Source organism: Lates calcarifer, unplaced genomic scaffold (genome assembly GCF_001640805.2).
Source record: "Lates calcarifer isolate ASB-BC8 unplaced genomic scaffold, TLL_Latcal_v3 _unitig_2124_quiver_1591, whole genome shotgun sequence".
Classification (NCBI taxonomy): domain Eukaryota; kingdom Metazoa; phylum Chordata; class Actinopteri; family Centropomidae; genus Lates; species Lates calcarifer.
The window spans coordinates 1-27498 of record NW_026115998.1 but is presented as its reverse complement, the minus strand read 5'-3'; the positions used below and the strand labels follow the sequence as shown (position 1 = coordinate 27498).

Below are 27498 nucleotides of genomic sequence, written 5' to 3'. Positions count from 1 at the left end.
GATTTCAGTGAGTGCCTCTAAGACTCAGCTGTATAAATGTGGTTTTATATTTGAGAGAATTGATTTGTGTGACGTTTATTCTGCATCAGTGTTTGTGATTTATTCAATAAATCTGTTGAACAGAAAAGAGTTCTCTGTGTTTCCTGCTCTTATATTGATTATGTTTCCTAACAGTGAACCCCCCCATCCCCACCCACACTGCACTGGACTAAGAACAGGACCAGAACACCTGCTGGTCTTATTTTAGACCCACACCTCTCGCTCTTCCTGCTTCCTCCTCATCACCCCTCCCTAACAGTGGAAGGTTCCTACCTGTGTCGCCTCAGTGCAGATAAACTGGCTGTTTAAACTCTTCTCTGCCTCCTTCAGCGCCTCCACATTCAGCCGAGTCCGACTCCGCCACCTTCACGCAGCCTGCAATTACCAACCAGTAACAGACGTTACAGAAGCAGGAAGAGAGAGAACTGCAGCACAGACTCAAACTCAACGCGCTGAGCAAACACAGCTGTAGAACAACAAACATCTTAGAGACTTAGATGGACTGTAAATAAAATAAAAAGCAGCAGTTCATAGTAAAGGTGGAGTTTTATTGCATATTCAAGAACTGAAACATAAAAATATGACGCACTATATGAGATTAAAAATAAAACTAGAAAGAGCTAAATCTGACATTTTAAATGAGATTTAAACCGGGGACATCACAGACTCTCCCACCTAAAAAACCCACAACAAGGCAAACAACAGGAGTCTAACTGCACTGAGATCAGTTCTGTGGTCGAAGAGCTCAAACGTTTGCTGATTCACAGCATCATAAAATAACAGACAGTGACCTCTGTCTCAGTGTTAAAGGAGCAAGCGCTAAACAAGAGTCATGTCAGGTTTAAAACTCTGGATCAGTCGGCCCTCAGTCAGCCTTCAGGGCGTAGAGCACGTCGTCCTGGCTGACGTTGAGGCGGATGCGCTGCAGGACTCCCAGGCGGCTCGGCTCCAGCAGCAGTAACCTACAGGCTCCCAGACGCTGACACACGGCCAGGCCCTCCGACACGCTGATGGGCTGCAGACCCTCCACCCGACACAGAGCCTGGTGCTGCACAAACACCTGACAGACCAAACACGGGACATTTAGTTTGGGTTCCCCAGGAGAACGCCACCTGTGGATTAACTTCAACTAACAGCTTCACTTTAACAACCGTCACATATTCCACAGGACCTGGTTCACCTCCTGTCGTCTCACCCTGTTGGAACGTGGCCTCCTCCAGCCCCAGCCGCCGAAACTCAGCGATGACCGCCCCTGAGGAAGAGCTGCTCCTGCAGCCGACGCACACCTGAAAACACACGTCCGTCACTTCACCTCATCACACACACTGACGTTCACCTTCACAAACCCAGCGGTGCCTCATTAACGTGACCAGCGGGAGAGTCTCACTTGATGGCGGTGACGTAGGCGGAGGAAAACATCTCATTCAGCGCCTCCATCACGTGACTCATCCCCACCAATCCCGTGGCAGAAGGGTCGGCGGAGGAGTGCTCGCAGATCTCCGTCGCCCTGCGACAGATGTCCAAACAGCGGCGAGCGTCGCCCGACAGAGCAGCCACCTGTCAGAGGAGAGGGACACTGAAATCTCTCTGAAGGGAGGGGGAGCTGTGGGAGGGAGCGGGGTGGGGTGGCGTCCTGGTCGTCTCACCTTCCTGGACACGAGCTGCAGAGCGTCCTCCTCGAACGCCTTCACCTTGTTCAGCCTGGACGTGATGATCTGCTGCAGCTGCTTGAAGCTGTAAGGCTGGAACGACATCCTCGTCAAACCCTGGAAACATTCACACACCACGACTCAAGTTCAGTCACACTTTGTTCAGTCCAACACTCACCCCCCCCCCAGGGTTTCCTTCAAACTACACATCAAATGATTCTTCAGTTACAGGCCTCCCCTCGAGGCGTCAATGAGACTGGATGGACGGACAGACCCTCAGGACTCAGCTGTTCCAGGGGCAGAATCGGTGGAGAAGCAGAAATGACGACGACAGACAAGGGAAAGTGTTTTGGAAGAATCAAAACCAAACAGCACTGAAGCTGCTCAGGAGGCTCGTGGTGCCTCAGCACAGCTCTCAGGAGCGTTTCCTTAAATTTCTAAAAATGATGAAAGCTTTGTTTTCCTCTAAAAGCTAAACACTCAGCGTCTTGTCGTGTTATCATCAAGGTCCCAGCTGAAGGAGGAACTGTGGACGTGGCTGAGAAATGTGAATGTAAACCCCTGCGCTCGCTCACCAGTCTGCTGGCCACTCTGTTGATCATGATCCTCTCTGGCAGGTCCATGGTGTTGGCGATGGTCAGCACCACCAGGCGGGCGTGACGCCGCGTCGGCCAGTCGAACAGGTTGTACATCACGTTCTGCTTCCTCGTCCACAACAGGTCCAACTACAGAGGCCACAAACACAACACCACAACACTACTTCTTATCCTATAAGAGACCGGACGGATTTCGGGAGGTGCCTGAAAGTACGAGAGTCTTTACCTCGTCCACCAGCAGCACTGTGCTCTCCTTCCTGGGTGCAGCGTTGCTGAACCTCTTCTCCAGCAGAGCAGCTGCGTGGTCGGCCGTGGCCTTCTGACCCGTCAGCTTCTGCAGAGACCAGACAGAGAGATCGGTCACATCTCAGAGACCTCCTGACCTGCAGACCCTGACAGCGTGTCGCCGTCTGATGACCAAACCCTCCAGATCCAGGATACCCTGGGTCGTGATCCTGCAGTTAGCCCAGCAGCTAGGAGCAGCTAGGAGAGGCCGACCCGGGTCACTGGGCCTGGATCTCTCTCCTCCACAGACTTGGTGGAGGTTTTTCTACAAACGTTAACACTCGAGACTCCGTCTTCATGTTCAGCATCTAATTTAATATTCAAAATAACTTTTATTTCCTCATCTGAAACCTAAAGAAACAGACTTCGGTGAAACATGGAACAAGCTCCACGACGTCTCGGTCTCTCCTCACCTGCAGGATCTGGACGTAGGCCTGATGAGGATCCGTCATCTTCATCCCGTTGATCTCGATGAAGTGGAACGGAGGGATCTCGTCCACGTCGGCCGCGTGCTGCAGACACCGCATCACCTCGTGGACCGTGGCCGTCTTCCCCGTGCCCGGCACCCCGGAGATATACATGCACCTGAAACACAGCAGCAGCAGCACACGGGCCGAGTCAAGACCGAGTCACCGACTGGCTGTGAACCAGCAGACTAGGACGAGTTCTGATCGTGGTCTCACCCTCCGGTGCCGTCGATGATCTTACTCTCCACGAAACTGTAGATGTCCTGAAACTCCTGCTCCCTGCAGGGAAGAGACTCGGGCACCGAGGACACGTGCAGCCTGATGGGACGGACACACACACACACACCAGCTGCCTGTTCAGATGCTTTGCTTAAAAACACTCCTGGTCCTGGTTTTCACAGGTCAGTGCTCTCACCTGGTTCTGGCCTCCTCCAGGACGTTAGCGGGCTGTCGGGCCGGCAGCGACCTGCTGGGGATGCTGGGAGTGGCGTGTCGGGGGGTCCGCGGCGTGCCGGGAGCGACCTGTTCACACAGAGAGGAAACAGGAAGTGAGATCTCAGAGACGACAGGTGCGCTCCACCTGAGAAACGCATCAGTCTGGACCTTCACCTTCTTGTTGGGGGTTTTTCGCGGCGTCCTGGTGGACGAGCGGCTCTTCTGTTTGGAACGAGGAGTGCGAGATCCCGCTGCCGCGTGTCGGCTCTTCTTCATCACCACTTCATCGTCACTGTCCAGCCCTGCCTCCGCCTCCTCCTCCTCCTCCTCACTGCTGCTCTGCAGCTCCTTCTTCGATGGGACGAACTCGTCCTCGTCCTCTCGGTCAGAGTCCAGGTCCTGACGGCTCTCCAGAAGATTCCTGAACAAACACACAGGCTTTTCTACATGAGCTAATTTATACAGTTATAACTGTTTTCATCTGATGCAACATTTAATCAATGCTCATTAACCAGAGGATTATTTTTACATTTAGTTTATAACAAAAAACCAAACATTAAAATATTAATCAAATGTCAAAACTGTTGTTGATTAACTTCTGTCAATAAACTGAATGATTATAACTATATATCACTACCAGACTCCATTGACAAAAACAGGGATTTAACCAGGAGCTGCTGGAATACCACTGCCTCCATCTGTTAGTGTGTCTGTGTTACTGTGTGGTACTTTTACTTAACTAAAGTATCTGATTACTTCTTCCACCACTGAAAGTCACACAGTAACACAGACACACTAACAGATGGAGGCAGTGGTATTCCAGCAGCTCCTGGTTAAATCCCTGTTTTTCTCTATGGAGTCTGGTATTGATATAAAGTGACTGAACTTCAACTAAAACCTGAACTAAAGTTTTCCCAAAGAGAATGACTGAGGTGTCATTCTGTGAGAAAGCAGCAGGTAAACGATGACCCAGAGGTCAGAGGTCAGCGCTCCTCTCCGTCTCCGCACTCACAGCTGTTTCCTGATGCGAGACGACACCAGCTGGGCCGACTTCCTCTTGGAGCTCCTCGGCGTGGCGGCGGCCGGCAGCATCGGGGAGCTTTCGTTGTCCACCTCAGCTCTGTTGACGTCACAGAATTGAAAGATTATCGACCACGTGTGCAGATGAAACTAATAACTTTTTATGTGGTTAGTGTATTAGTGTATTGGCTGTGTGTTTGTGTGTTGATGTGACAGTGTCATACTCACAGCACCCCCAGAGCTGGTTCCCTCAGGGTTTTCGATTCCTTCTTTCGAGACGGAGTGGTCACTCTGAGGACAAACAGGACGAGACGGGAGAAAGAAACCTGTTTACTCGCTGTCGTTCAACAATGAAAGACACGTCGTTCACCCAGTCACAGTCTACGTGTGCTGGAACCTCTGCACCTCTTCACCCTGATGTGCACACTCACACCACAACACAACACACAAGTGAATTCATTACATGCGTTTTGTTTTGCCTTTTCTGAAACACCACTGTGTCGTGCTGTGGGACTCAAACTCCCAGCATCCTCTGAGCCGCTGAGAGGGAACATGAAGGAGAGAGGAGACAAGTTCTCTCAGACTGTCTGACAACATGATGATAGGATTCCTACAGAGACAGAGCTGTTTATTAAAGAGGAAGATCCTTTAGTTTAACCAGAAACATCTCTATATATCTCTACCAGACTCCATTGACAAAAACAGGGATTTTACCCAGCAGAACTGGAATACCACTGCCTCCATCTGTTAGTGTGTTTGTGTTACTGTCTGGTACTTTTACTTATATAAAGTATCTGATTACTTCTCCCACCACTGAAAGTCACACAGTAACACAGACACACTAACAGATGGAGGCAGTGGTATTCCAGCAGCTCCTGGTTAAATCCCTGTTTTTCTCAATGGAGTCTGGTATAGTGAAGCATCTCAATTTCAAGTTTCCTGTTGATGTGCTGCTCAGGAGAGGCAAAGAAATCAGAGTCATTAAAACCAGGCAGCGGTTTAACCTGAGTCTAACATCACAGTGACTGCAGTGACTCACTGCTGCCCGCTGGTGGCACTCTTTCTCCTCGGGGTGGCATTTCTTCTCCTCGGTGTTTTCACCGAGCCGCTTGGTAACTCTGCCTCCATCACGTCACCCTGCTGAGGACTGACAGAGGCACCGAGGTGTCTGTGCTTTAAACACAGTCTAAATAAACACCGTAAAACAATTCATCTCTCGTTTTAAACCAGTTTCTCTCTGATTTCCATCATTTTAAAACCATAGAAACCAGTTCACCTCTGGGAAACATCATCTTAAAACCAACTGAGAACAGTTCGTCTCCAGTTTAAACCAGATGAAACCTGTTTGTTTCTGTGTGTTGATGAAAGCAGACTGACTCAGGGTCAGTACTTCACCCTGCGTGAGAGTCGACTCTGACCTGCTGGACTCGTCTCGACTCTCGGTCTCTGAGGGAGACAGTTTGTTGAGGAGGACGGTGGAGGGCTTCAGGCAGACGGAGCCCTTCCTGAGGGGGGTGAGGCTGTGGGTGAGGGGCAGGGCCCGAGGAGGAGACGACGACAGCCTCTGAGCCAACGCCACGTCCGACTCCAGCTCCTGGTCCAGCAGCTGGCTCAGGATGTCCTCTCGGGTCATCTTCTCTGGACCTGACGGGACGAGGAAACAAACACACACCTGAGTCGACTGTGGATCAGTGAAAACACCTCCTGTGTGTTTTTAAACACTCACTGCTCAGCTCCAGCTTCTTGCGGACTCCGGGCGTCCTGGCCGAGGCGTTCCTCCTCTTGGCGCTCAGACATTTTGAGGCCGACAGTTTGGTGGCAGAGTGCAGGGACTCGGCCTCGGCGGCGGCGGCGGTAGCGACCTTCCCCGCGCTCCATCGTGGCCCTGCTGTACCTCACTTCCCCTGAGGAGGCTTTGCGCAGGATGGCGGGGTCCGGCGTGGGCAGGGCGCGCCGAGAGGGGCCGCGAGACGCCGGAGCTGCCACGGGCGGGGAGCAGGGGGGCGAGGGAGGGAGGGAGGGTTTGGGACGGGGAGGAGGGGAGGAAGCCGGAGCCGGTTCAGCGGAGGCAGAGTCCACCACCCTGAAGGTCTTGGAGTCCCAGGACAGCTTCACATACAGAGTGTCTTTATCGTCAGAGTCCGGGAACGCGGCCGCTCCGTCCAGGTGCCTCACCTGTGAGCGAAAACAGACGGAGTTAAAGGGCCAGTTCAGACAAAAACACAAGAAAGCTGCTCTGTCCTGAACCAGGACCACAGCTGCAGAGGGACAGTCCTGGTTTCAGACAGATGTTACTGTGTGGGTGGTAGAAGTTTGACAGAGTGCGGTCAGATCCGTCTGCACCCCGAGAGGACCAACAATCACCTGCACAGGTCTGAGGATGGACTCGGCGTTGACCTCGTCGTCACAGCTGCGACCCTGATAGTAGAAGATCTCCTGCGGGTGAGGCTCTCTGCCCAGCAGCTTCAGTTTGCTCGGAGGCACTTCAGACACGCGGACGAACCACTGAACCACCGCCTTCTTCTGCTTCCCGCTCTCTGACACACAGCAGGAGGAAAGACACGTGAGAGACGTGAACCTGAACTCATCATGACCAACGGTTGTAGTTGATCCCAGTGGGAAGGCTTTGTCTTCAAACTGTGTCTTTATTCTCTCCTCTACCTTTCCCTGTCTGCACACATATATGATGAGAATAAAGGTCTGGAATGATGCAGTATTTTAACCGCTAACTGCACACTCTGTACAGGTGCAGTCTTCCACAAACTCGGCTACTTCCGGCTCCTCCTCCGGGACTCACCGTCACCGAACAGCCGGATGACTCTGGCCACGTACGGGTTGTCTTCATCCTCCCCCTCGATGAGGATGTGTTGGCCGGTGGAGATGACGGTGGTCCTCGGGAGACCCTCCACACTGATGGACAGAGAGCTGAGACACAGACCGAGAAATGACTCAGCGCCGCTTTGATTCATGTCACAATAAAAGCGCAGAGAAGTTGATTTGTCCAAAATAAAAGCATGAAATGTGATGAACAGTCAAAGCTGTGGAGACAGAAGAGTCGTCCTCACCTGTATTCACAGGTTTTTAACTTCCTGTTGAAACTTAAAGGCTCTCCACGCCACTTGTAGACTCTCCTGACTCTCAGTCTGGTGAAATACTTCATCCTGTTTCTTCTCTGTCAGATTCAACTCAGGAGAAGAAACACTGAAACACAGACTCTGGTCCCGGACTGAAGCCGATCTGCGCCGTTTATCTGCCTCGATTCAGAACCAGGATCGTGAAGGACGAAGACGTTACAGAGACACCGAGGACACCGAGAGAAGCCGTCTGCATTTCCCGCGAAAATTACGTCACTTCCGCCGCGTCACCAGCGTGTCGGAGACTTTAGCGCCACCTGCTGCTTCGGAGGGAAAATACCTCCTTAATATCTGTTGATTCCTGTCAAATCTCTGAGAGTAAATCCTCCATATTGACTGTATAACTGTGCTGTTCTAACACACATGTTCTACCGGGTGGATACAGACAGTTTCTACATCAGGCTGATATATAACACAGGTGATACAGGAGGAATGAAACAGTCCAGGTGAGCAGTCTGTCCTGGATCAGGAAGATACAACACAACAGCTCAGGTATCTGAATCAGCAGCTGCTTCATTTCAACACTTTGAACCTGGAGCAACAAAACTCAGGTGAAAAGACTGAAACCATGTTTTCATGTTACAGCACAGAAACATTCAGTGTTGTTCTTTCCTGAACTCAAACCAGCACTGACCTCTGATCAGCTTCTCTCTACATGCATGGTTCATACTGACCCTGTGCTGCCTTCAGGTGACTGTAGGAAATATCTCAACTACAACCTGGAAACGTTTTCAGCAGCTGAAGTTTCAAACAAAGTGTTTCTGACTGTGAGATCAAATCAAATCTGTCAGGCTCAGATATGAAATCTACACTTTATTTTTAACATCATGTCACATCCAACGTCAGTGAACAAAGAAGCAGAGTGTTGATGACAGAAGTACAGAGCTGCAGACCATTTCAATGACTGTGTCACTGTCATTTCCTCACTAAAACCTCTCTGCAGTGTCCTCTGACTGTGATGATGGATGAATGGAGAAATACTAAAAAACAGAGGAACAATCTTTTCTTTTTTTCATAGGAACAGTGTGAGTAAATGTAAATGAATCATTATTCTGCTGTAAAAACACCAGAACTAAAGACGAGTCAAAGAGAAAAACTGTGGAAGAGAATGACTTGATTTGTGTAACACTGCTGAAGCCTCAGATTAACTTCAGCTCAACGTTATCAAGTTGAAGTCCAGACACACTGATGCTGCTCTGTCAGATCCAGAGGAACACACAGGGATGATGGTGGACTGGACTCTGTGTCTGACAGTGGAGCTGTTCTCAGATCAGTTCAGACTGCAGCACTGAGAGTCATCTCCACTTCTTCTGATTCCTCTGTCAGTCACTGCTGGATGAAGCTCTCCTCTCCACTCTACCTCCCAGTAACATGGTCCAGTCAGAGCCTCTCTACACACAAGCTGCTGCTGCTGCTGCTTCAACATCTGGATCATCAGGACACAGCTCATCACCACTTCCACCTGCAGAGAGAGAGAGACAGAGCAGAGAGGAGGTCAATCAGTGTTTACAGAGACTCTTCATCAGCTTCTGGCTGATCTGATTGGCTGACTGTTCTCTGTCTCTCTGTCCAATCCTGAAGCCTGTCACCATTCTCCTCTCACAGCTTCACTGAGGAAAGCAGCCACTGAGAAGGTCCCAGCTTTACAGGAAACACTGGATCTCTGCTCTGATACTAACTGTGTTTAGGACAATACTGATGGAAGCAGCATGGACTGACTCCAACTACTGACCTCAGAGTCTTCAGTCTACAGTCTGGACTCTGCACAAGATCATACAGCTCCTTCACTCCTGAATCCTGCAGCTTGTTGTCACTCAGGTCCAGATCTCTCAGATGGGAGGGGTTGGACTTCAGAGCTGAGACCAGAGAAGAACAGCTGATCTCTGACAAACTGCAGCCCCTCAACCTGAATAAAGAATAAAAGATGTGAGTTTAGGAGACAAAGTTCCTGCTTGAAACCATTCAGTGTTTCATCATCTGTTCAGAGCTGAAGAAGGTTTAGAATGAACAAGTTTAGAAACTGGAAACTCCAAACACCTGAACCAACAGGATGCAGGTTAAAAACAGTCAGAGACACAAAGGGAAAAACAGCTCTCATTAATATTAATGACAACATGCTGCTGCTTCAATAAAGACGTAGTGACTTCAGCTCCACCACAGGCTCCATCTATACAAACTCAGGCTGTGCAGACACATTTATCTGAGATTCAACTAAAGATCCTCAAGTTTTCAAAGACAACAAACATGTCAGACTGAACTTTGGAGAAATGTCAACACATTTATAGAAATATATATCAAATTAACTGGTTTATGGAACGACAGAGACAAAAAAACCTGCTGAACTGAGTTCAGATATTTAACCTGCTAAAACTTCTTTACAGTGTTGAAACAAACAGAAATATTTCAGTCAGTACAAACATTACAGAGCCTTAGAAAAGTGTTGGAACCATCAGCTACTGATTATAGATTTGTTATTGTCGGACAGATTCAATGTGTTTTTGTTGTTATTTAAAAACTCATGAGGTGAAATTTGAAGAGAAACAGTCACTGGACTAAACCACAGAAGAAGAAAACTGACTTTACCATTAAGATCCTCAGTGTGGATCAGTATAATATGAGCCTGATGTCTGCAGGTTAGAGTCAACACAACTTTCACATCAGATTCATCTCAGCACAGAAATAAAATATGGAGTCTGACCTCAGAGTCTCCAGTCTACAGTCTGGACTCTGCAGAAAACCACACAGCTCCTTCACTCCTGAATCCTGCAGGTAGTTGAGACTCAGGTCCAGATCTCTCAGATGGGAGGGGTTGGACTTCAGAGCTGAGACCAGAGAAGAACAGCTGATCTCTGACAAACAGCAGTTCATCAACCTGAATAAAGAATAAAAGATGTCGATCAAATCATTGATAATCAGATCTGTCCTAATCAATGATCTTTGTATAATAATAATAATAATATCTTTCAAATCACCTGAGGAACTTTACAAAACCAGATTGTCAGTTAATGGAGTGAAACATGTCAAACCAACAGTGAGCTCCTTTAAACTTTTCCTCCTTCACACATTTAACAAGTAAATTCAACTGGATGAAAAAATACAACAATTTTCACACTTGTGTTAAAGATCAAAACACACACACACACAATTTGATCAAACAGACATTCATCCTGACAGGTCACTGAAATCAACTGAAAAATCGAATATTGTCCAAATATCAGCTGTGAGGATCTTCTGTCTGTTGTTGTGATAAAAATTGTCTTTGACCAACGACCACTGGACATTTTCTACAGTGTATTTAGAAAACATTAGTCCTCTGACTGGGAGAAATACGAGTGTGTGAGTTGTGAAGGTCTGATTGAAGTGAACAGACATTATTGATGACAACTGACTGAAATGAACTGAACCTGAAGGAATAATTCTCAGTGTGAGATCAGAACAACTGACAATATGGAACAACCACTATTTAACATGTCATTCATTCTAAATGAATGGATTCAAGTTCTGTGAAGATAAATGAGGTTCAGTTGTGGATTAAAGATAGAAGATCTCCAACAGTAACAGACAGTGAACTGACCTCAGAGTCTCCAGTCTACAGTCTGGACTCTGCAGAAAACCACACAGCTCCTTCACTCCTGAATCCTGCAGCTTGTTGTAGCTCAGGTCCAGATGTCTCAGATGGGAGGGGTTGGACTTCAGAGCTGAGACCAGAGAAGAACAGCTGATCTCTGACAACCTGCAGCCCCTCAACCTGAATAAGGAATAAAAGATGAAGATCAAATCATTGATAATCAGATCTGTCCTGATCAATGATCAATGAATAATAATAATAGTAACAACAACAATATTAATAATAATATGATTATCATCATTTGTATTAATAATAATAGATCTGTCTGTTGTTGTGATAAAAATTGTCTTTGACCAACGACCACTGGACATTTTCTACAGTGTATTTAGAAAACATTAGTCCTCTGACTGGGAGAAATACCAGTGTGTGAGTTGTGAAGGTTTGATTGAAGTGAACAGACATTATTGATGACAACTGACTGAAATGAACTGAACCTGAAGGAATAATTCTCAGTGTGAGATCAGAACAACTGACTGTGGAACAACCTGTCAGGAACCACCCTCAAAATGATTTTGGTTTCTGGGTTTTTGGTTTGAAGTTGTTTATCTAGTATTTCTAGTGTTTTTTGTTCCTGTTTGAATTTTGCTTCTTTTTTTTTTGCTTTTGCTGGTTTCTGTTTTTTTTTATTTTGGCATCCGTTCCCCTTCTGTTCCTGAAGCATGTACTACAAGCAAGTTCAACATACCCAGGATATCTTTTCGTTATCTGATTTTCTTCAACCTAACAACCACAGTGTCACTCAGCAGTCATACCATGGTGGTTTTCAACTCATTAAGTCAACCCAGGGTTTCTTGATCCAGCAATGAGCATGTTCATGTTCCAAGATGCAGAGTTGTTAATTATAAGTAACATTATCAGAACCATGAGTAAAGTACTTAATACAATATGGGAAGAAATGCTTAAATCTGCAGGTAAATTTGGTAATAGCAATGTCCCAAACTCATAGGACGAGGTGTAAATAATATGATCACATGACTAGAACAGAAAAGAAATGTTAGAAATAATTTCCAGCTATTCAAATCAGACTGAGAACATAGGGTAAATAAGGACAGAAATTATTATTAAGTTTCTTTATGAGTCTCTAAACTTTATTTATGCCATTTCTTCTGATGATGAATAAAATGTCATGGACATGTGATGCAGATTTTTTAAAGGTAATGTTAGACTGTTTCTGCTGCCAGAGCAGAAAGGAGAGGAGACAAGTAGTTAAATGTCTGAAGAGGTCAAACTGACTGAAATGTTCATAATCATGAAACATATTTAACAGCGTGTGGATCATTCTTTTGCAGCTCCAGAGTCTCCTTTGTTATCCTGTGCTGCAGTGTTTTATTTCTATTTAACATGTCATTCATTCTAAATGAATGGATTCAAGTTCTGTGTGAAGATAAATGAGGTTCAGTTGTGGATTAAAGATAGAAGATCTCCAACAGTAACAGACAGTGAACTGACCTCAGAGTCTCCAGTCTACAGTCTGGACTCTGCAGAAAACCACACAGCTCCTTCACTCCTGAATCCTGCAGGTCATTGTTACTCAGGTCCAGATGTCTCAGATGGGAGGGGTTGGACTTCAGAGCTGAGACCAGAGAAGAACAGCTGATCTCTGACAACCTGCAGTCAATCAACCTGAATAAAGAATAAAAGATGTAGATCAAATCATTGATAATCAGATCTGTCCTAATCAATGATCTTTTCTCTAAAATGAGTAGAGTGACTTTGTCCTTCTGTTATTGTGGATCATCATAATGTCAGCCTTCTACAGACATCATCCAAATGTCAGCTCAACATTCATACACCTGTTCATGTCAACACAGATTCATAACATGCTGCTGACCTCAGTCAGTCTCTAACTAGAGGATCAATATCAGATCAGACACGTTGGACTAAAAGTCTGTTTGTTCTTTGGTTTTTTACACCACCTTCTTCTTCCTGTGTTTTGTAGCTGAGCAGGTTTGTGTCATTAGGTCCAAGTCTGCAAAGCAGCATGGAAAAGTTTCAAAGAGCTCACTGTTGGTTTGAATAAATCATGGCCTTTAACCTCTGACCTCTGCAGTAACATGGTGTTACAGTGAGTGTATGTGTGAGTGTGAGAGTGCAGTCAGTCTACAGGGTCATCAGGTGAGCACCCTCTCAATAACTGCTGTTTCACTGAGTCGGACCAATGACACCCAGAAGGCTCAACAGTGTGTCAGTGTCCCAGATCCAGCCACACTCTCAACACGACCCTCCACCACAGCTTCAATTCAGTCCAGTATCAGCAGCCACCAGTATGCTAACCAGCTACAAGCAGCTAACTCCACGTCAGGCTGCTCAGCATGTTGCTACCATCAGCAGGATCCTGCTCAACCCACCAAGCAACAGCCCAGTGATCACCCTCAGCTGCCTCATCTTAGCAAGGAACAAAGCATCCACTCACATTTACACAACTAGCCTGTTAAGATCATTAAGAGGCTAATTAGCATGCTAACAGAGTGCTACGCTAACAAGCAGACTGCCTGAGCCACCATATTTACTCACCTTGGTAATCCTCGAAACAAACCAGCTGAGCCTCTTCATTTTAGCAGCAACAAGTCAAACACTTGTGTTTAAAGCTTGATGAGTTCACACTACAGGTTCTGCTCTTACCTGTCTCTGCCTGTCTCACCTTTCTTCTAACCCACAGCCTGGAAGTGGAACTGGCTGCAGTGTCAGCCATGTTCTTCACTGCCTGCTTTAGACTCAGCTCTCTAACAGCCAGTTCAGGTAACAGGGACTGATCTGCCAACAAAGCCCTACAGCCAACCTCCACTGGACCTTAGGTCTCCAACCACACTCCTCTGCCTCTGCTGCCAGCTCTGTATATCTGAGCTGTTTCCTCTCATAGGACATTTCTACTGCGTCCTCCCATGGTCCTGTCAGCTCCACAACAACCTGCTGTGTTTCTGTCCACAACACAACATCTGCTCTGAGATCAGTGGGAGTGATCTCCTGAGGAACTATGGACTGTTTTCCTGAGTCTACTCTCATGTGTCAGTCCCTCCCTGCCTTCAGCTGTCCTGCATCATGCACTTCCTGAGTTCTTCACCCTCTCAAACAAGTCAAATCCCATCTTGTTTCCTTTTTTATCCACTGACTTTACCTCTGAGAGCTTCCTGCTGCTGGACACCTCAGCACCTGGTGATGTTTCCAGGTGAAGCTCAGAAACTCAGATTTGATGGTGTCATTCATCATCATCACCTCTGTGACTTTAGCTTGGTGCAGTATTTGTTTGATGAAGACAGATGCAGCTTTTGTCAGGTTCAAATGAGCAGATCTGATTTTCATCAACTTTCTTATTTCAACAAACTTGTACCTTCTCTACTGCTCGAAATCACAAACACTGTGACTGGTCTCACCTTCTTCTTTTTCTGCTAATTACAACAGAGAGTCTTTTCTCTTCACCAGCTCATTTTTAAATCCTCACACAGAAATCACTAAAATGTACCAACCAATGAAAAACTCAAACTTTAAAGATTTGAACTGAATATAGACAAAAAACAGCTCCAGTCAGTGAACTGACCTCAGAGTCTCCAGTCTACAGTTTGGACTCTCCAGTCCAGAGGACAGTATCTTCACTGCTGAATCCTCCAGGTTGTTTCTACTCAGGTCCAGTTCTGTCAGATGGGAGGGGTTGGACTTCAGAGCTGAGACCACGACTTCACAGTGAATCTCTGAGAGTTTACAGTTATCAAGTCTGTGATTAGAGAAAATATAAAATCAGAATAAAATCAGACAGTTTGAAATGAAAACACACTCAGTGTATATGACAACACAACATGATCAACATCTGCTCTTCACATCTGTGGTTCAGCTCATCTCATCTTATTGTGTTTGACATGAAACAATAACTCTCATCACTCTCTCTCAGACCTGCAGACTTTTAATGGGAATCTTTGTTTTGCAGATGAAGGGAGGGAAAATGACGTCACCTTTATGTTTCCATCATGTGATTTGATCCCAGAGTCAGAATGAAGCCATCTTGTTTAGAAAAACATGTAGATTGTCCACTGTTTTTAAACTGACTCCAGAACATTTCTGATGAGTTCAGCTCAGAGAACAATTCAATAGAATCTCTGTTTGCTGCATGGTTTTCACATCATGTCATCAGAAGAACAGGACATTGACCTTTGGTGTGTATAAGAAGACTGAATTCTCCTCTACAGCAACAAGAGAGAAAACACCTGAGAGTTTCTGTCTCATTTAACATCATATATGGAAAGACTTTCAACTATTACCATTAAACTTCAACAACTTCACTGTTTCAAATGAAAAGTTGAAGAAGCAATAAAGCTCATCTTCACTCTTGGTCTGGTGTGACCAGTAGTTGATGGAGGCTAATGTTAATGTCAGCAAACTTTAAATAGATAATGTTGGTAAATGACATTACTGAGTCACTTCACTCATTTGATGACTTTTCTCTACTTGTTCCATCATGTTTTAGCATTAACCATTAGCCCAGAAGTGTTTGTTGTTACCACAGTGACTGCTGTTTGACCTTTTGGATAGAAAATGTCATCACTTCATCATCTTATCCTGTTAGACATTAGACAATCATTTAATACTGTGTAGATCTGAACAACTAAACTACTAATCTACTGACTGATAATTGTAATGATCATGTCTGGACTCACCGAGCCTTTCTGCAGTTCCTCACAGCTGGGATCAGTCTCCGTCGCCCCTCTACTGATGTCTTATACTTCTCCAGGTCCAACTCATCCAGAACCTCCTCTGACATCTGCAGCATGTAGGCCAGAGCTGAGCACTGGATCACAGAGAGTTTCTTCTTTGATCTGTTCTCTGACTTCAGGAACTCTTGGATCTCCTGATGGACTGAGTGGTGGTTCATCTCCATCAGACAGTGGAAGATGTTGATGCTTCTGTCAGGAGAGGTGTTGGGCACGTTCATCATCTTCAGGTTGTTGATGACTCTCTGGATGATTTCTGGACTGTTGTCTGTCTGACCCAGCAGACCTCCTAAGAGTCTCTGGTTGGACTCCAGAGAGAGGCCATGAAGGAAGCGAACAAACAGGTCCAGGTGGCCATTTTCACTTTGAAGGGATTTCTCCATGGCTCTGCTCAGGAAGACATCCAGAGATGGACCACTGTTTCCAAAAATCTTAGAAATCTTCCCAAGAAAAGTTTTTGGTTTTGAGTCTCTGTCTTTTCCCAGGAAGTCCTCCAGTACCTGTGTCTTCCTGTTGGTGAAACAGTGGAACATGTAGACTGCAGCCAGAAACTCCTGAACGCTCAGATGAACAAAGCAGTAGACTGTTTTCTGGAAGATCACACTCTCTCTTTTGAAGATCTCTGTACAAACTCCTGAGTACACCAAGGCCTCTGTCACATCAAGACCACACTGCTCCAGGTCTTCTTGGTAGAACATGATGTTTCCTTTCTCCAGATGTTCAAACGCCAGCCTCCCCAGCTTCAGAAGAACTTCCCTGTCAGCCTCCGTCAGCTCCTGTGGACTTGTCTCATGTCCCTCATGGTACTTGTTCTTCTTCCTCTTTGTCTGAACCAGCAGGAAGTGTGAGTACAGGTCAGTCAGGGTCTTGGGCAGCTCTCCTCTCTGCTCTGTAGTCAACATGTGCTCCAGAACTGTAGCAGTGATCCAGCAGAAGACTGGGATTTGACACATAATGTGGAGGCTCCTGGAGGTCTTGATGTGTGAGATGGTTCTGTTGGACAGCTCTTCATCACTGGATCTCCTCCTGAAGTACTCCTCCTTCTGTGGGTCAGTGAAGCCTCGTACTTCTGTTACCCTGTCAACACATGAAGGAGGGATCTGATTGGCCGCTGCAGGTCTGGAAGTTATCCAGACCAGAGCCGAGGGAAGCAGATTCCCCTGGATGAGGTTTGTCAGCAGCTCGTTGACTGATGACTTCTGTGTGACGTCAGACACAACCTTCCTGTTGTTGAAATCCAGTGAAAGTCTGCTTTCATCCAGGCCGTCAAAGATGAACAGAACTTTACAGACAGCCAGCTTCTCTGCTGTGACCTTCTGTAATGTTGGATGGAAAACATGGAGCAGCGTGAGAAGACTGTACTGCTCATCTCTGACCAGGTTCAGCTCCCTGAACGAAAGCAGAACCAGCAGACTGACATCTTGGTTTTCCAAGCCCTCTGCCCAGTCCAGAGTGAACTTCTGCACTGAGAAGGTTTTTCCAGCTCCAGCAACGCCGTTGGTCAGAACCACTCTGATGGGTCTCTGTTGGTCAGGTAAGGCTTTAAAGATGTCCTGGCACCTGATTGGAGTGTCATGGAGGGTCTTCTTCTTGGAAGCTGTCTCCAGCTGCCTCACCTCATGTTGGGTATTAACCTCTTCACTCTGTCCCTCTGTGATGTAGAGCTCAGTGTAGATCCTGTTGAGGAGGGTTCTACTTCCTGTTCCATCAGTTCCTTCAGTCACACGTTCACATCTCCTCCTCAGACTGATCTTATGTTCATCTAAAACCTCCTGCAGACCACTATCTGCTGAAAGACAACAAACACTGTCAGACTAAAGAAAGACAATCTGATTCTTTTCATCAGCTCCAGAAAAACAAGCAGAGAAAAGCTTTTTCATGTTGTGCTCTTTAGAATCATCTTAAATGTCAGAGCTGTGTGATAGAACAAATGACTCTGTAGAAAACAACAAGTCCTGTTTTCACAAATGATGACATCAGCAGACACATGTTCAGTCTTACTTTGTGTAGTAATGGACTGTACTTATATAGCGCTTTCCTAGTCTTTTCGACCACTCAAAGAGCTTCACACTACAGATCACATTCACCCCAGTCACACACACATTCATACAGCACTTCCATACAATAGTGCTTTCTAGCACAGACACACACATTTGCACACATGACTGCTCTACCTCCTGAGCCACAGCCGCCCCATACAGTGCTGGTCTGACTGGCTGTAGAGACTGGATCCTTCAGGACGTCCTGACACAGATCACAGCAGGACAGCTGCTCCTCCACAGAAACACCACTCCTCTTCCTCTTTCTGTGAAGACATCAACACATTCATTATGAGATGTTACATCAGTGGAAGACAAACCTCCAGCTCAAAAGATGAACGCAGCTCTACAGTCTTTACATTATCTGTAAGATGAATCAGCAGGCTGTGTGTAGAAATTCACATTCCCTTGTTCCATTTTTATGCATTTGAACAAGAGACAGTTCATTTAAAGATGCATTTTTAAAAACTCAGTGTTGTAATAAAGGTTATTAAACAACATTAGAAAACTGAATCATCTTCAGGTCAGCTTACAGTGGAAACTGTGTCTGATGACTGTTTGTGTCTGAGGGTCCAGGTTCTTCACTGAAGTCTGGAGGAAAATCTTTGGACCAGTCACTCTTCATAGACAGACAGCTGGATCCTGGAGACTCTGCTCTCCGTCTGTGGAGAAAACACAAATTTTACACATTTTAACACTTGTAAAGAGCAGATGTATAGTTTAGTTGAGGTAGTCCGTAGCTGTGAGGGATGAACTTTGATTTTTTTAACATGTATAATGACGACAGCTTTGCAGATGGTTCTGGTGATTTATTATCTTGGAATACACATTAATAAGTCCTAAAAATAGGATGGTATTTTTGGCAGTATCAACCAGATGTCTAGAAAGGAAGTGGCTCAAACTAAACCATCTGTCCTCTGCTACTGAACCTGAAATACTGGTTGAAGAAAAAACAATAAATATTTCAGAACAGTTGTTGAGTTCTCTTCAGTGGAGGAAATAAGGCTGTCAGTGCTCATTTAAAGATGCATTTTTAAAAACTCAGTGTTGTAATAAAGGTTATTAAACAACATTAGAAAACTGAATCATCTTCAGGTCAGCTTACAGTAGAAACTGTCTCTTACTTTCTGTCTGAGGGTCCAGGTTCATTACTGAAGTCTGGAGGAAAATCTTTGGACCAGTCACTCTTCATAGACAGACAGCTGGATCCTGGAGACTCTGCTCTGTCCTCCTCTTCCTCCAAATCATTCATCTTCTCTGGTCTGAGAGGTAAACCTGTAACACTGGAGACACACACACAGTTTAATAAACCCAGTCACTTCTCCATCTTAGTTATTTGACATTAGTAGAATTAAAACCATGAGTATTTTCTATCCATCATAAAGACAAACTGTGACTGTGGTTTAAACCCAACAACTGCTCAGACTTCACATAAACATCACATGTTCCATATTTATCTGTGAGAGCGAAGAAACCAGGAAAATAAAAAAGGGAACAACATGTGAAGATGTGACTCTGAGACTCTGTGACTTTATACTGGGGGTTTATCTATAATACAGTACGACGGTCTAAACACAAACATTCAGCAGATGAATCAATAATGTGAACAATCATTATTTATAGACCTGATATTATCACTCACCCTGCACACGTCCTGTTTATTTCTGCTGTGGAGTCAAAATGGCGTCTGGACTGATTCATACTTTCACTTTCAGTCTTTCTCCCTGTTTGTTTCGTCCTCTTCTCTTGTTTTCTCGGCTGTGTTCGGTTCAAACCTGTGATTCCGTTATATCCTCTTTCTCCCTCCTGTCTTTCTCGGCGCTGGACCCACAGAAAACCAACTTTTCTCACGATTTTACTTCGTTAAACTTCGACGAGCTTCGACCTCTGCATTAAAATCAGCGCAGTAACGCTCAGCCGCTCCTAACGGAAATAAACGGTTGGAAAAGTCGCTCCCAACGTTCAACAGTCACTCACAGCTCAAACTATGAAGCTTTCAGATGAAGTTTTCTGACGGTCCGCGCGCTGTTAGCTACGAACACGGAAACGACGCCTTCGATTTACGGTGAAAGTTTATTTTCCGGGTCTGTTGTGCAAATACTCCTACAATCCACCAGGTGGTTGTTTGAACGTGGCGTAGGATCCAGGTAGAGTCTACGTAGCCTACGCTGTCGTGTGTATTTACGTTAGTGTGCACGTGTCGCTCTGCAGGTTCTGAGCTAAAGAAAAATCTAAAGGTGATTACATTAGATTTTAATTATCCAGGTCATAAATGAGCTCAGATTCATTTGATCAGCAGCTGGAATAAACCCAGAAACACTGCGACTCTAAAGTCATTAACACTGTTATTTTTGAAGTTTCAGTTGCTCAACTTTCCTTCACTTCTATTATACTTTCTTCCATCCAGACATGTCAGTGCTGTGAACTGGTGAAATAAAAGTCATCACACAGGTTCTGCTGAAAGAGTGGAGGAAACAGGAAACATGTAATAAAAGAAGAATAAAACTAGTTTCATCATGCAAACAGTGTAATTTACTCTGTCCAACTTTGTTTCATCGCAAAGCATCATCAAAGTTCTCTGTGGTGTTGTGTCGCCCTCTGCTGGCCACACCACAAACCTATTACAGCCACAGTTGTAGACAGTTAAATCCTGAATGAAGTGATAAACAGCTTCAGTGGTTCAAAGTAGCTGCAGTCAGGTTTTAATGTTAGAAAATAACCTGAAGTTGAAAATGAGTGTTTACAGTCTGTTGGTGAAGACTTCAATCTTTGAAAGAAATATTTTCAGCTGTACATGTTTATCTTTGTGTGTGAACCTGAAGCTGTAAAACTAACATTTTAACAGTGACAGCTGTGATGATCAGTTTTTATATGATATCATTCAGTCTTCCTCCTTATCTTTTATTGTTTGATCAGAGGTGGACCTGGACCTCATGGACCTGGACCTCGTTCTGTTTCCAGGCGGTGATCAGCTGCTCAGAGGAGATGTAATGTTTATGGTCTTTAAAAGACACTGCACTGCTGACATGTTTTACCCAATAATCTTGTAATATTATATCTAGATTTAAAGTTATTATTTATTAAAACACACTTGTGGAGGCATACTCTGTTTAGTGCAATGGCAAACTGCCTTTATCTATATATTTATTTATTTATACCTGGAGGCAAACCTGTTGTGAATTTACTAATTAAAAGGTTGTTTGTGGGCAGGTATTATTGTAAAAATCACGTAAGAGGTTTGCCGTAGGAAAGTACAGAAATACTCTGCAGGTGCCACAGAAGATAAAAAGCACCACAAAGTACTGATGAGTGCAAAGGTAAGATATGTTTTTAAAGCTATGGCCTGACGGGGGTGCTGTGGTGGGTGTGGTTTTTCGAGTGGAACAGTCTCTTTTACACAGAGCAGTGGGTGCATTTCTAGTCTGATGAGTCACGACAATCACTTGAGTCCAGACATCATGGATAATATTTTCACTGTTAGACTGTCCTGGTCTCTGCATTATCTCCACTAAAATGATGCTTGTCCAGCTTTGTTTCCATTAAGAGCTACACTGGACATCTCATGCTCCAGAGGAGACCGTCAGGATCTGAAACCTGGCCTGATGAGGAAGATGTCTGATGAGTTCAGTAGGTGGGAAATTCTGTGGTTCGTTGTACTGAATCTAGCTACATTTCAAAGGTACTGGCTTTTTTTTACTGAATATTTTAAGATCTACACCAAATACAACGCTAAATATATTCATCACCTGTAGTGGAAACCTTACTGGTTGGGTCATTATTCTGATAAAGGGTTTATATCAGGAAGTAGATGAATCATTTAACTACACAGATCCTTGGTAAACAGATAAGAAAAGAGAGCTAATTCTTTCACTTCAAACAGAAATTGAAGTTTTTGTGTTTCAATGGACTACTTCTATTTCTAAATCAGTCAGTAGCTGCAGCCCACACTTTACCACAGTATCCTGTTCCACCTAGTTCAGCACCCTTTTTCTAATGGTTATGTCTCTTGATGTGCACCACATCCTGTGTGACTTTTTTAATGGTTGCACTATGCATGACTTGGTTTTGAAAACATCCTGTACTAACCTTCACTCAGTAGAACAACCAGGCTGCAACATCAATGCCTTTTGACCAATGTGCAGTTTTGTAAAAACATTATGTCTTGGTCAATAATGGCTTGTTAAGCAATTTTATGTGCTATATATAGTCTTAACTGATGTCTTATGTTTATAAAAGATACTGAGTTTTTCCTGTGCTCCGGCTGTATAAAATGGAGGCCCAGAGGGGAGTTATCAGAAGCCGTATTCTAACCTTATCAAAAGTTGATGCTGCCTTGTTAAACCAGGTAAGGCTCTTGCACACATACACAAGTCTCCATCAGGCTATTTGCGATTCCCCTACAAACTGCAGAACAAACTCTTGCTTGTTTATCTCGCCTGTCTCTGCTCATTCACAGAACACTTGTGGCCTGAAAGAAGTGATACAACCAGGCTGGGTATCACCAGTCAAACTTAGGTTTCTTAAGCAAGCTCTAATTTTATCTTTTAACTGCGTTTGTAGAATAAAGAAACCCATCTGATATCTAGGTCATTAGGAATCAGTCAGCAACCTATAGGTAAAATATCCTTGCCTGGAGGAATCATAACACAATCATGTGGCTGTAATGTAACGTAAAGGCATACAATTAACTTTAGACTGGAAAGTCTACTCGATTACTGTAACACTTTCTACAGTGAGACATGCATTCTTAAGGTCATATTTTCTTAGTTTTTTGTCATTCTTTTAAATGTGTTTCAATCTTAGTGAATAAAAATGAGCCAGCCAACACCTGAGCCTCAACTTTCAATTGAAAAATGGACCACAGAAGACGTCCACCAGTGGCTGATGACAGAGGTCAAAGTTCATCAGAGTTGTGCCGACAGATTCATTGAAGAGGAAGTGTTGGGGAATATTTAGTCCTCTTCAAAAAGAAAGATATACTAGACTTGGGAATAAAATGTGGTCCTGCTGTCAAAATCACATCTTACCTAGAGAGGCTTAAAGATGGATCACAATACGAGTCACAGTTCCCAGCATACGTGGAAAACTGGACAAAGGAGCAGGTCAACCAGTGGTTACTACAGCATGTCAAAATACGTGGCAAATATGCAGAACAACTCCATGATGAAGATGTGTCTGGAGACTGTCTTGTTTACTTCAGCAAACAGGATTTTCTGGATCTGGATATAAAAAGCGGTCCTGCTGTAAAGATTCTGGCAGAGCTTCATCAGCTGAACAAGAAGCCAGAGCCAACGCTGCATCCCACCCTTCACACCACCACAGACCAAAAAGAACCAAAACCCATTCAACCTGAACTGAGTCTGAATCAAGCCAAAGAAACCAAACAACAAGAATCTAATGATAAAACTGACTCACAAACAGATGAAATGGAAACGCAGCCATTTGAGAAAGCTTCAGAGAGGAAGATCATTCAGCAGCCAATCAAGGAAATCAAGAGAAAAGAAACTGTTGTGGTAAAATGTCTATGTTGTTTTGTTCATTATGGACCATGCATTACTATGTTCCAGCCTGTTAACCAAACCTTCTGATGTAGAAAAATTATAAATGCAAGATCAGAATTTTTCCAAACATCAATGAGTGAACTGTAAAGTTTACTATAAATAATTACTTCTCTTTCTTCCTGCAGACCACAGCCCTACTGAACACATCCAAGATCAGTGTGGAGATCCAGAAAACTCTGGACAACCTTATAAAAGGAGACCTGAAAATGTTTCATTTCTACTTACATGAGCACACAAAATCTGGGCATAAACCTATTCCTCGGGGTAGGCTGGAGGGCAAGGACACCATGGATACAGCAAAAGTAATGACTAGTCACTATGGAAATGAGGGGGCTTTATGGGTAACAATAGACATTCTAAAGGAAATCAACCAGTGTGAACTTGCCTGTCAGCTGGAAAAGAACATGGGTAAGAAAACCAGTATAAACATGCTTCCAAATAGTTGGGTTAGGGTTGAAGGTTAGGGTCTCTAGCACCCAATGGCCTTGAAGCTGAGAACCAGGCAGGGAATTCAGTGTTGACAGTATTGATGGATGGACACATTGTTAATTTTATTTAGCTTTTTTTTCAATGAGAAATTGTAAGATGTGTGTGTTTGTTTCCCTAATAATGTACATATTTTATTGCTCTTACAGGTCAACTGCAGCAGCGGTGTCGTCCAAAAGCAGTTTTGAAGAAAGAAGCAAACCAGGGGTGACAAACTAAAGAATTTGTTAACTTGTGGTGGAAACTCACTTGACAGCTATGACAGATTTGTTGTTGTTATAAACAAGAGTAGTCCAGAACAAGTGCAGTATCTCCAGTTTTTGAGTAAGATGAAACTGTTCTGTGTGTTAGACTTTGACCCAAACTCTGCTGCTCCAGGTGGACTGTGTCATTCCTACAGAGAGTCAAGGGTTGCCAATCTCCATACTCCATCTCAGTATCAAGGACAGATTGACTCAGTGATAAAGAACCTTAACCTTTATAAACAGACCAGCTGGGTTTTCTGTAATGGCAGACATGACCTTGACAATGACTCAAACAAGGAGTTAGATTACCAGAACTGGCTGAGGAAATCTTGCAGAGATGTAGAGCAGTTGGTTTCATTCACTTGCAACCCTGAAGTTCTTCTCCATGGCAAGAGTCTCATTGTATTCCTTCTACTCTCACCTGTGGACACTGAGAAAGATCCAATGTTTGACATCTACAAGTCTTTCTTGAAACACACAGAAGAGGAAAGCATTATCAACATATGTGAATCTCAGAGCACATATGAGAAGTGGAGGGAGCTGATACAAGAAAAGTGTGACTTTGACATCGACCATCTATCCATTAATGAGCTGACCCTCAGCGAGGTCAATGGAACTATTATGGCACTGGGGCCATTAAATCAGTCGTCTGGAAGACTGCTTCCCTCCTCTGGTTCCAGTGTTGTTGTCCTGAAACAGAAGGATGAAGATTTTATGACAGCTCTTGACATTTTGTGTCTGAATCAATGTGAAAACACCTATGATGAAAATAGTCCGGAGTTTCAAGACTACCGAATCAGAGTTGAAGAGGAATTCTACAGAGGAGGCAAAGTCAAATGGTGGAACTTCTACTTCTGTGACAAGGACAAAGAGAAGCCATTTATCAAAAGAGACAAGTATGAAAATGTTAAGAAGATGATCAGATCTCAGTTGAGAGATTCAAAAAACATGTGTGTTCTGCTAAATCTCTTCCACCATCCAGGATGCGGTGGAACCACCTTAGCAATGCATGTGATGTGGGATCTCCGTCAGGAGTTCAGATGTGCTGTGCTGAAAGACAATGCACTGCCAAAAGCAGAAGTTGCCATTCAAGTCAGAAGGCTCACGAAACTTGAAAGTGAGAAACCATGTCCAGTTTTGCTGTTAGTTGATGATTCAAAAGAAACTGAGAATCCTCATGATCTTGTTAACTGCATACGTAAAGCTGCTGTAGAGGATAGCTTGAACGTAAATGTGGATGATGCACCAAATTGCAAAGTCATCATCCTTAACTGTGTTCGTTCTCACAGCCCAAAAGAACAGTACAGACAGCACAATCCAGGACTGTGTCAATACATCACTGCTTCACTGACTCAAGACGAACAGAAGGAGTTTGAAAAGAAACTTAAAGAGCTCAAAGAAACTCATGACAAACCTGAGAACTTTTATAGTTTCATGATCATGAAGAGCAATTTTGACAAAAAATACATTGATGATCTTGCTCGTAACACACTGGAGAACTTTGATTTCAGCACAAAGGAGGCCCAACTGTTTGCTTTTCTGGCCTTACTTAATACATATGTGGCAGAGTCTGAAATCTCTCTCTCTCTCTGTGAGGATTTCTTTGGGATGAAAATGATTCGCTGGCAAGAAGACAGTGTATTGGAAAGAATGAGGCCATATTCAAACCTTCTCATCATAGATACAGTTGAGGAATGGGGAGGATACAAAGGAATCAGAATCCTTCATTGCTCCATAGCATCTGCCTGTCTGGAAGAGTTGGAGAGGAGCTGCAATTTGAAAGTAAGTGATATTGCTATGGCAATTCTTCACTGCGATCTGTTCTTCAGTGTTGGAGTCGTCAAACACAGATTCATGCTCTCAATTCAACGAATGGTTGATTGAAAGGCAGCGCAAAAAAGATGGAGATGAAAGAGAACCATTTTCTCCTCTTATAGACAAAATCCACAGCCAAGAAGGGAGACAAGCTGTCCAAGAAATCTTTGTGAAAGCATCGTCCAGATTTGTGTCAAGTGCATCTATTCCTCAGGCACTGGCAAGATACTTGTACATCAATGAGCGTGACTTCCCAGAGGCTCTAATATGGGCTGAAAAGGCCAAGAACATTAAAGAAAACCCATACACATTTGACACAATTGGGCAACTCCACAAAAGCAATTTAAAATCTAACATCCACAGAGAAAAACAGGAGACATCACTCAATCCAGAAGACTTAAACACAAACATTAAAATAGCAGGTAATGCTATCAGAGCATTTAAAAGGGCTCAAGACCTGGCAAATACAGAGGATGAACCTGAGGAGAAAGCAGCAGATGATGAGTCTGAGGACTACCCCAGAAAGTCATATAATGTTTATGGCTATGTAGGTGTGCTGGAAATTGCTTTCTTGGTCTTTGAGATATTGAGCAGACTTCCTTTCTTTGAGGAAAGTGATCCAATGAAGAAGAAGTACTTGCAGAGTTTTCTGCAAAAAGTAATTCCCATCACCAACGTGTATAAAAAGGACAATGAGACAACAACAGATACATGGAGATCATCAAAGAACATGAGCAGTTCCTCCAAAGTTTGAAAGCTGAAGTAAAAGAAACTTTTGAACTTCTTGACTGTTACTTCATGTACATAAAAGGGAACAATTCAGAATTTGATTCAAAGAATCGTTGGAACGTCTGTAGTCATTTTAAAAAGTATGTAACTCTTTTTTGCACAGCACGAGAGGAAATAAAAAAAGAACGACAAAACAATCCTAATCTCAACTGGAAAATAGACATTGAAGAACGACGACTGTTTCTTGAAGAAAGACAAGCAGACACATTTGCTGGAATTCTTCAGCATTTGGACAAACCTGCTGAAGAAATTGAGAAAATCACAGAATGCTATGCATTCTTGCAACAACAACAACAATTTATCAACAAAAAACAAAAGACAAAGGAAACAATCAATTACATTTTGTCAAACATAGTTCTTTATGTTTTGAAACCAAAATCTAAACATGAAGAGTTACAGCTCCCTCTCTGCTCTACTTTTGAAAACTCTACAAGATGTCGGACTTGGGTATCCCTTCCCAGACCCATATTACCTGGCTCTGCTCTTACTCTGGCCAAGTCCTACTCAGGAAAACACAGAAATTGGGACATATGTGAAAGCAATTCGAAACTCATATCGCAAACGCCTGACCTTATTGTTTCGAAACAGGAGCACTGTTGCCCACTCTACC

General features: G+C 44.2%; 3 protein-coding genes across 12 annotated transcripts; 1 reads left to right on the top strand and 2 right to left on the bottom strand.

Moving 5' to 3' along the window:
• Positions 1–566: 566 nt before the first annotated feature.
• LOC108892219 (origin recognition complex subunit 1-like) lies at positions 567–8278 on the bottom strand. Its single transcript, XM_051067919.1, is given in 20 exon segments — positions 567–1102; positions 1239–1289; positions 1291–1325; positions 1410–1596; positions 1686–1805; positions 2264–2413; positions 2511–2618; positions 2983–3154; positions 3253–3354; positions 3452–3558; positions 3646–3892; positions 4484–4591; positions 4720–4782; positions 5531–5638; positions 5910–6135; positions 6218–6365; positions 6367–6666; positions 6856–7028; positions 7289–7416; positions 7557–8278. Coding segments are annotated over 20 exon segments (2826 nt in total). The 5' UTR covers positions 7652–8278; the 3' UTR covers positions 567–904.
• Positions 8279–8425: 147 nt separating this feature from the next.
• Positions 8426–20093, bottom strand: LOC108892218 (NLR family CARD domain-containing protein 3). 10 transcript variants are annotated; one of them, XM_051067909.1, is made up of 11 exons: positions 19635–20093; positions 19117–19275; positions 18526–18654; positions 18128–18258; positions 15900–17742; positions 14789–14962; positions 12703–12876; positions 11200–11373; positions 10324–10497; positions 9358–9531; positions 8426–9087 (listed from the first exon to the last, which is right to left on the bottom strand). In XM_051067909.1, the coding sequence occupies exons 1-11, from the start codon at positions 19691–19693 to the stop codon at positions 9075–9077; spliced, it is 3204 nt and encodes a 1067-aa protein (XP_050923866.1). In that variant the 5' UTR covers positions 19694–20093; the 3' UTR covers positions 8426–9074. The 10 variants fall into 10 exon arrangements, with proteins under 10 accessions (XP_050923866.1, XP_050923871.1, XP_050923867.1 ...); XM_051067914.1 differs by having other exon boundaries at positions 11200–11358; positions 12862–12876; XM_051067910.1 differs by having other exon boundaries at positions 15900–17739; positions 19635–20092.
• A 650-nt stretch (positions 20094–20743) lies between these two features.
• On the top strand, positions 20744–24250 carry LOC108892217 (uncharacterized). Its single transcript, XM_018689653.1, is given in 6 exon segments — positions 20744–21623; positions 22229–22337; positions 22796–22931; positions 22934–23505; positions 23679–23961; positions 24189–24250. Coding segments are annotated over 4 exon segments (1044 nt in total). The 5' UTR covers positions 20744–21623; positions 22229–22337; positions 22796–22804.
• Positions 24251–27498: the final 3248 nt, after the last annotated feature.

Bases quoted from the DNA above. Each gene is read 5' to 3' on its own strand.
- LOC108892218 (XM_051067909.1), bottom strand. From the start codon at position 19,693: ATGAATCAGTCCAGACGCCATTTTGACTCCACAGCAGAAATAAACAGG. The intron at 18,655-19,116 runs GTAAGAGACAGT...TTTTCTCCACAG, and splicing joins CCTGGACCCTCAGACAGAAA to ACGGAGAGCAGAGTCTCCAG. The intron at 18,259-18,525 runs GTAAGCTGACCT...ATGTCTTCACAG, and splicing joins CATCAGACACAGTTTCCACT to AAAGAGGAAGAGGAGTGGTG.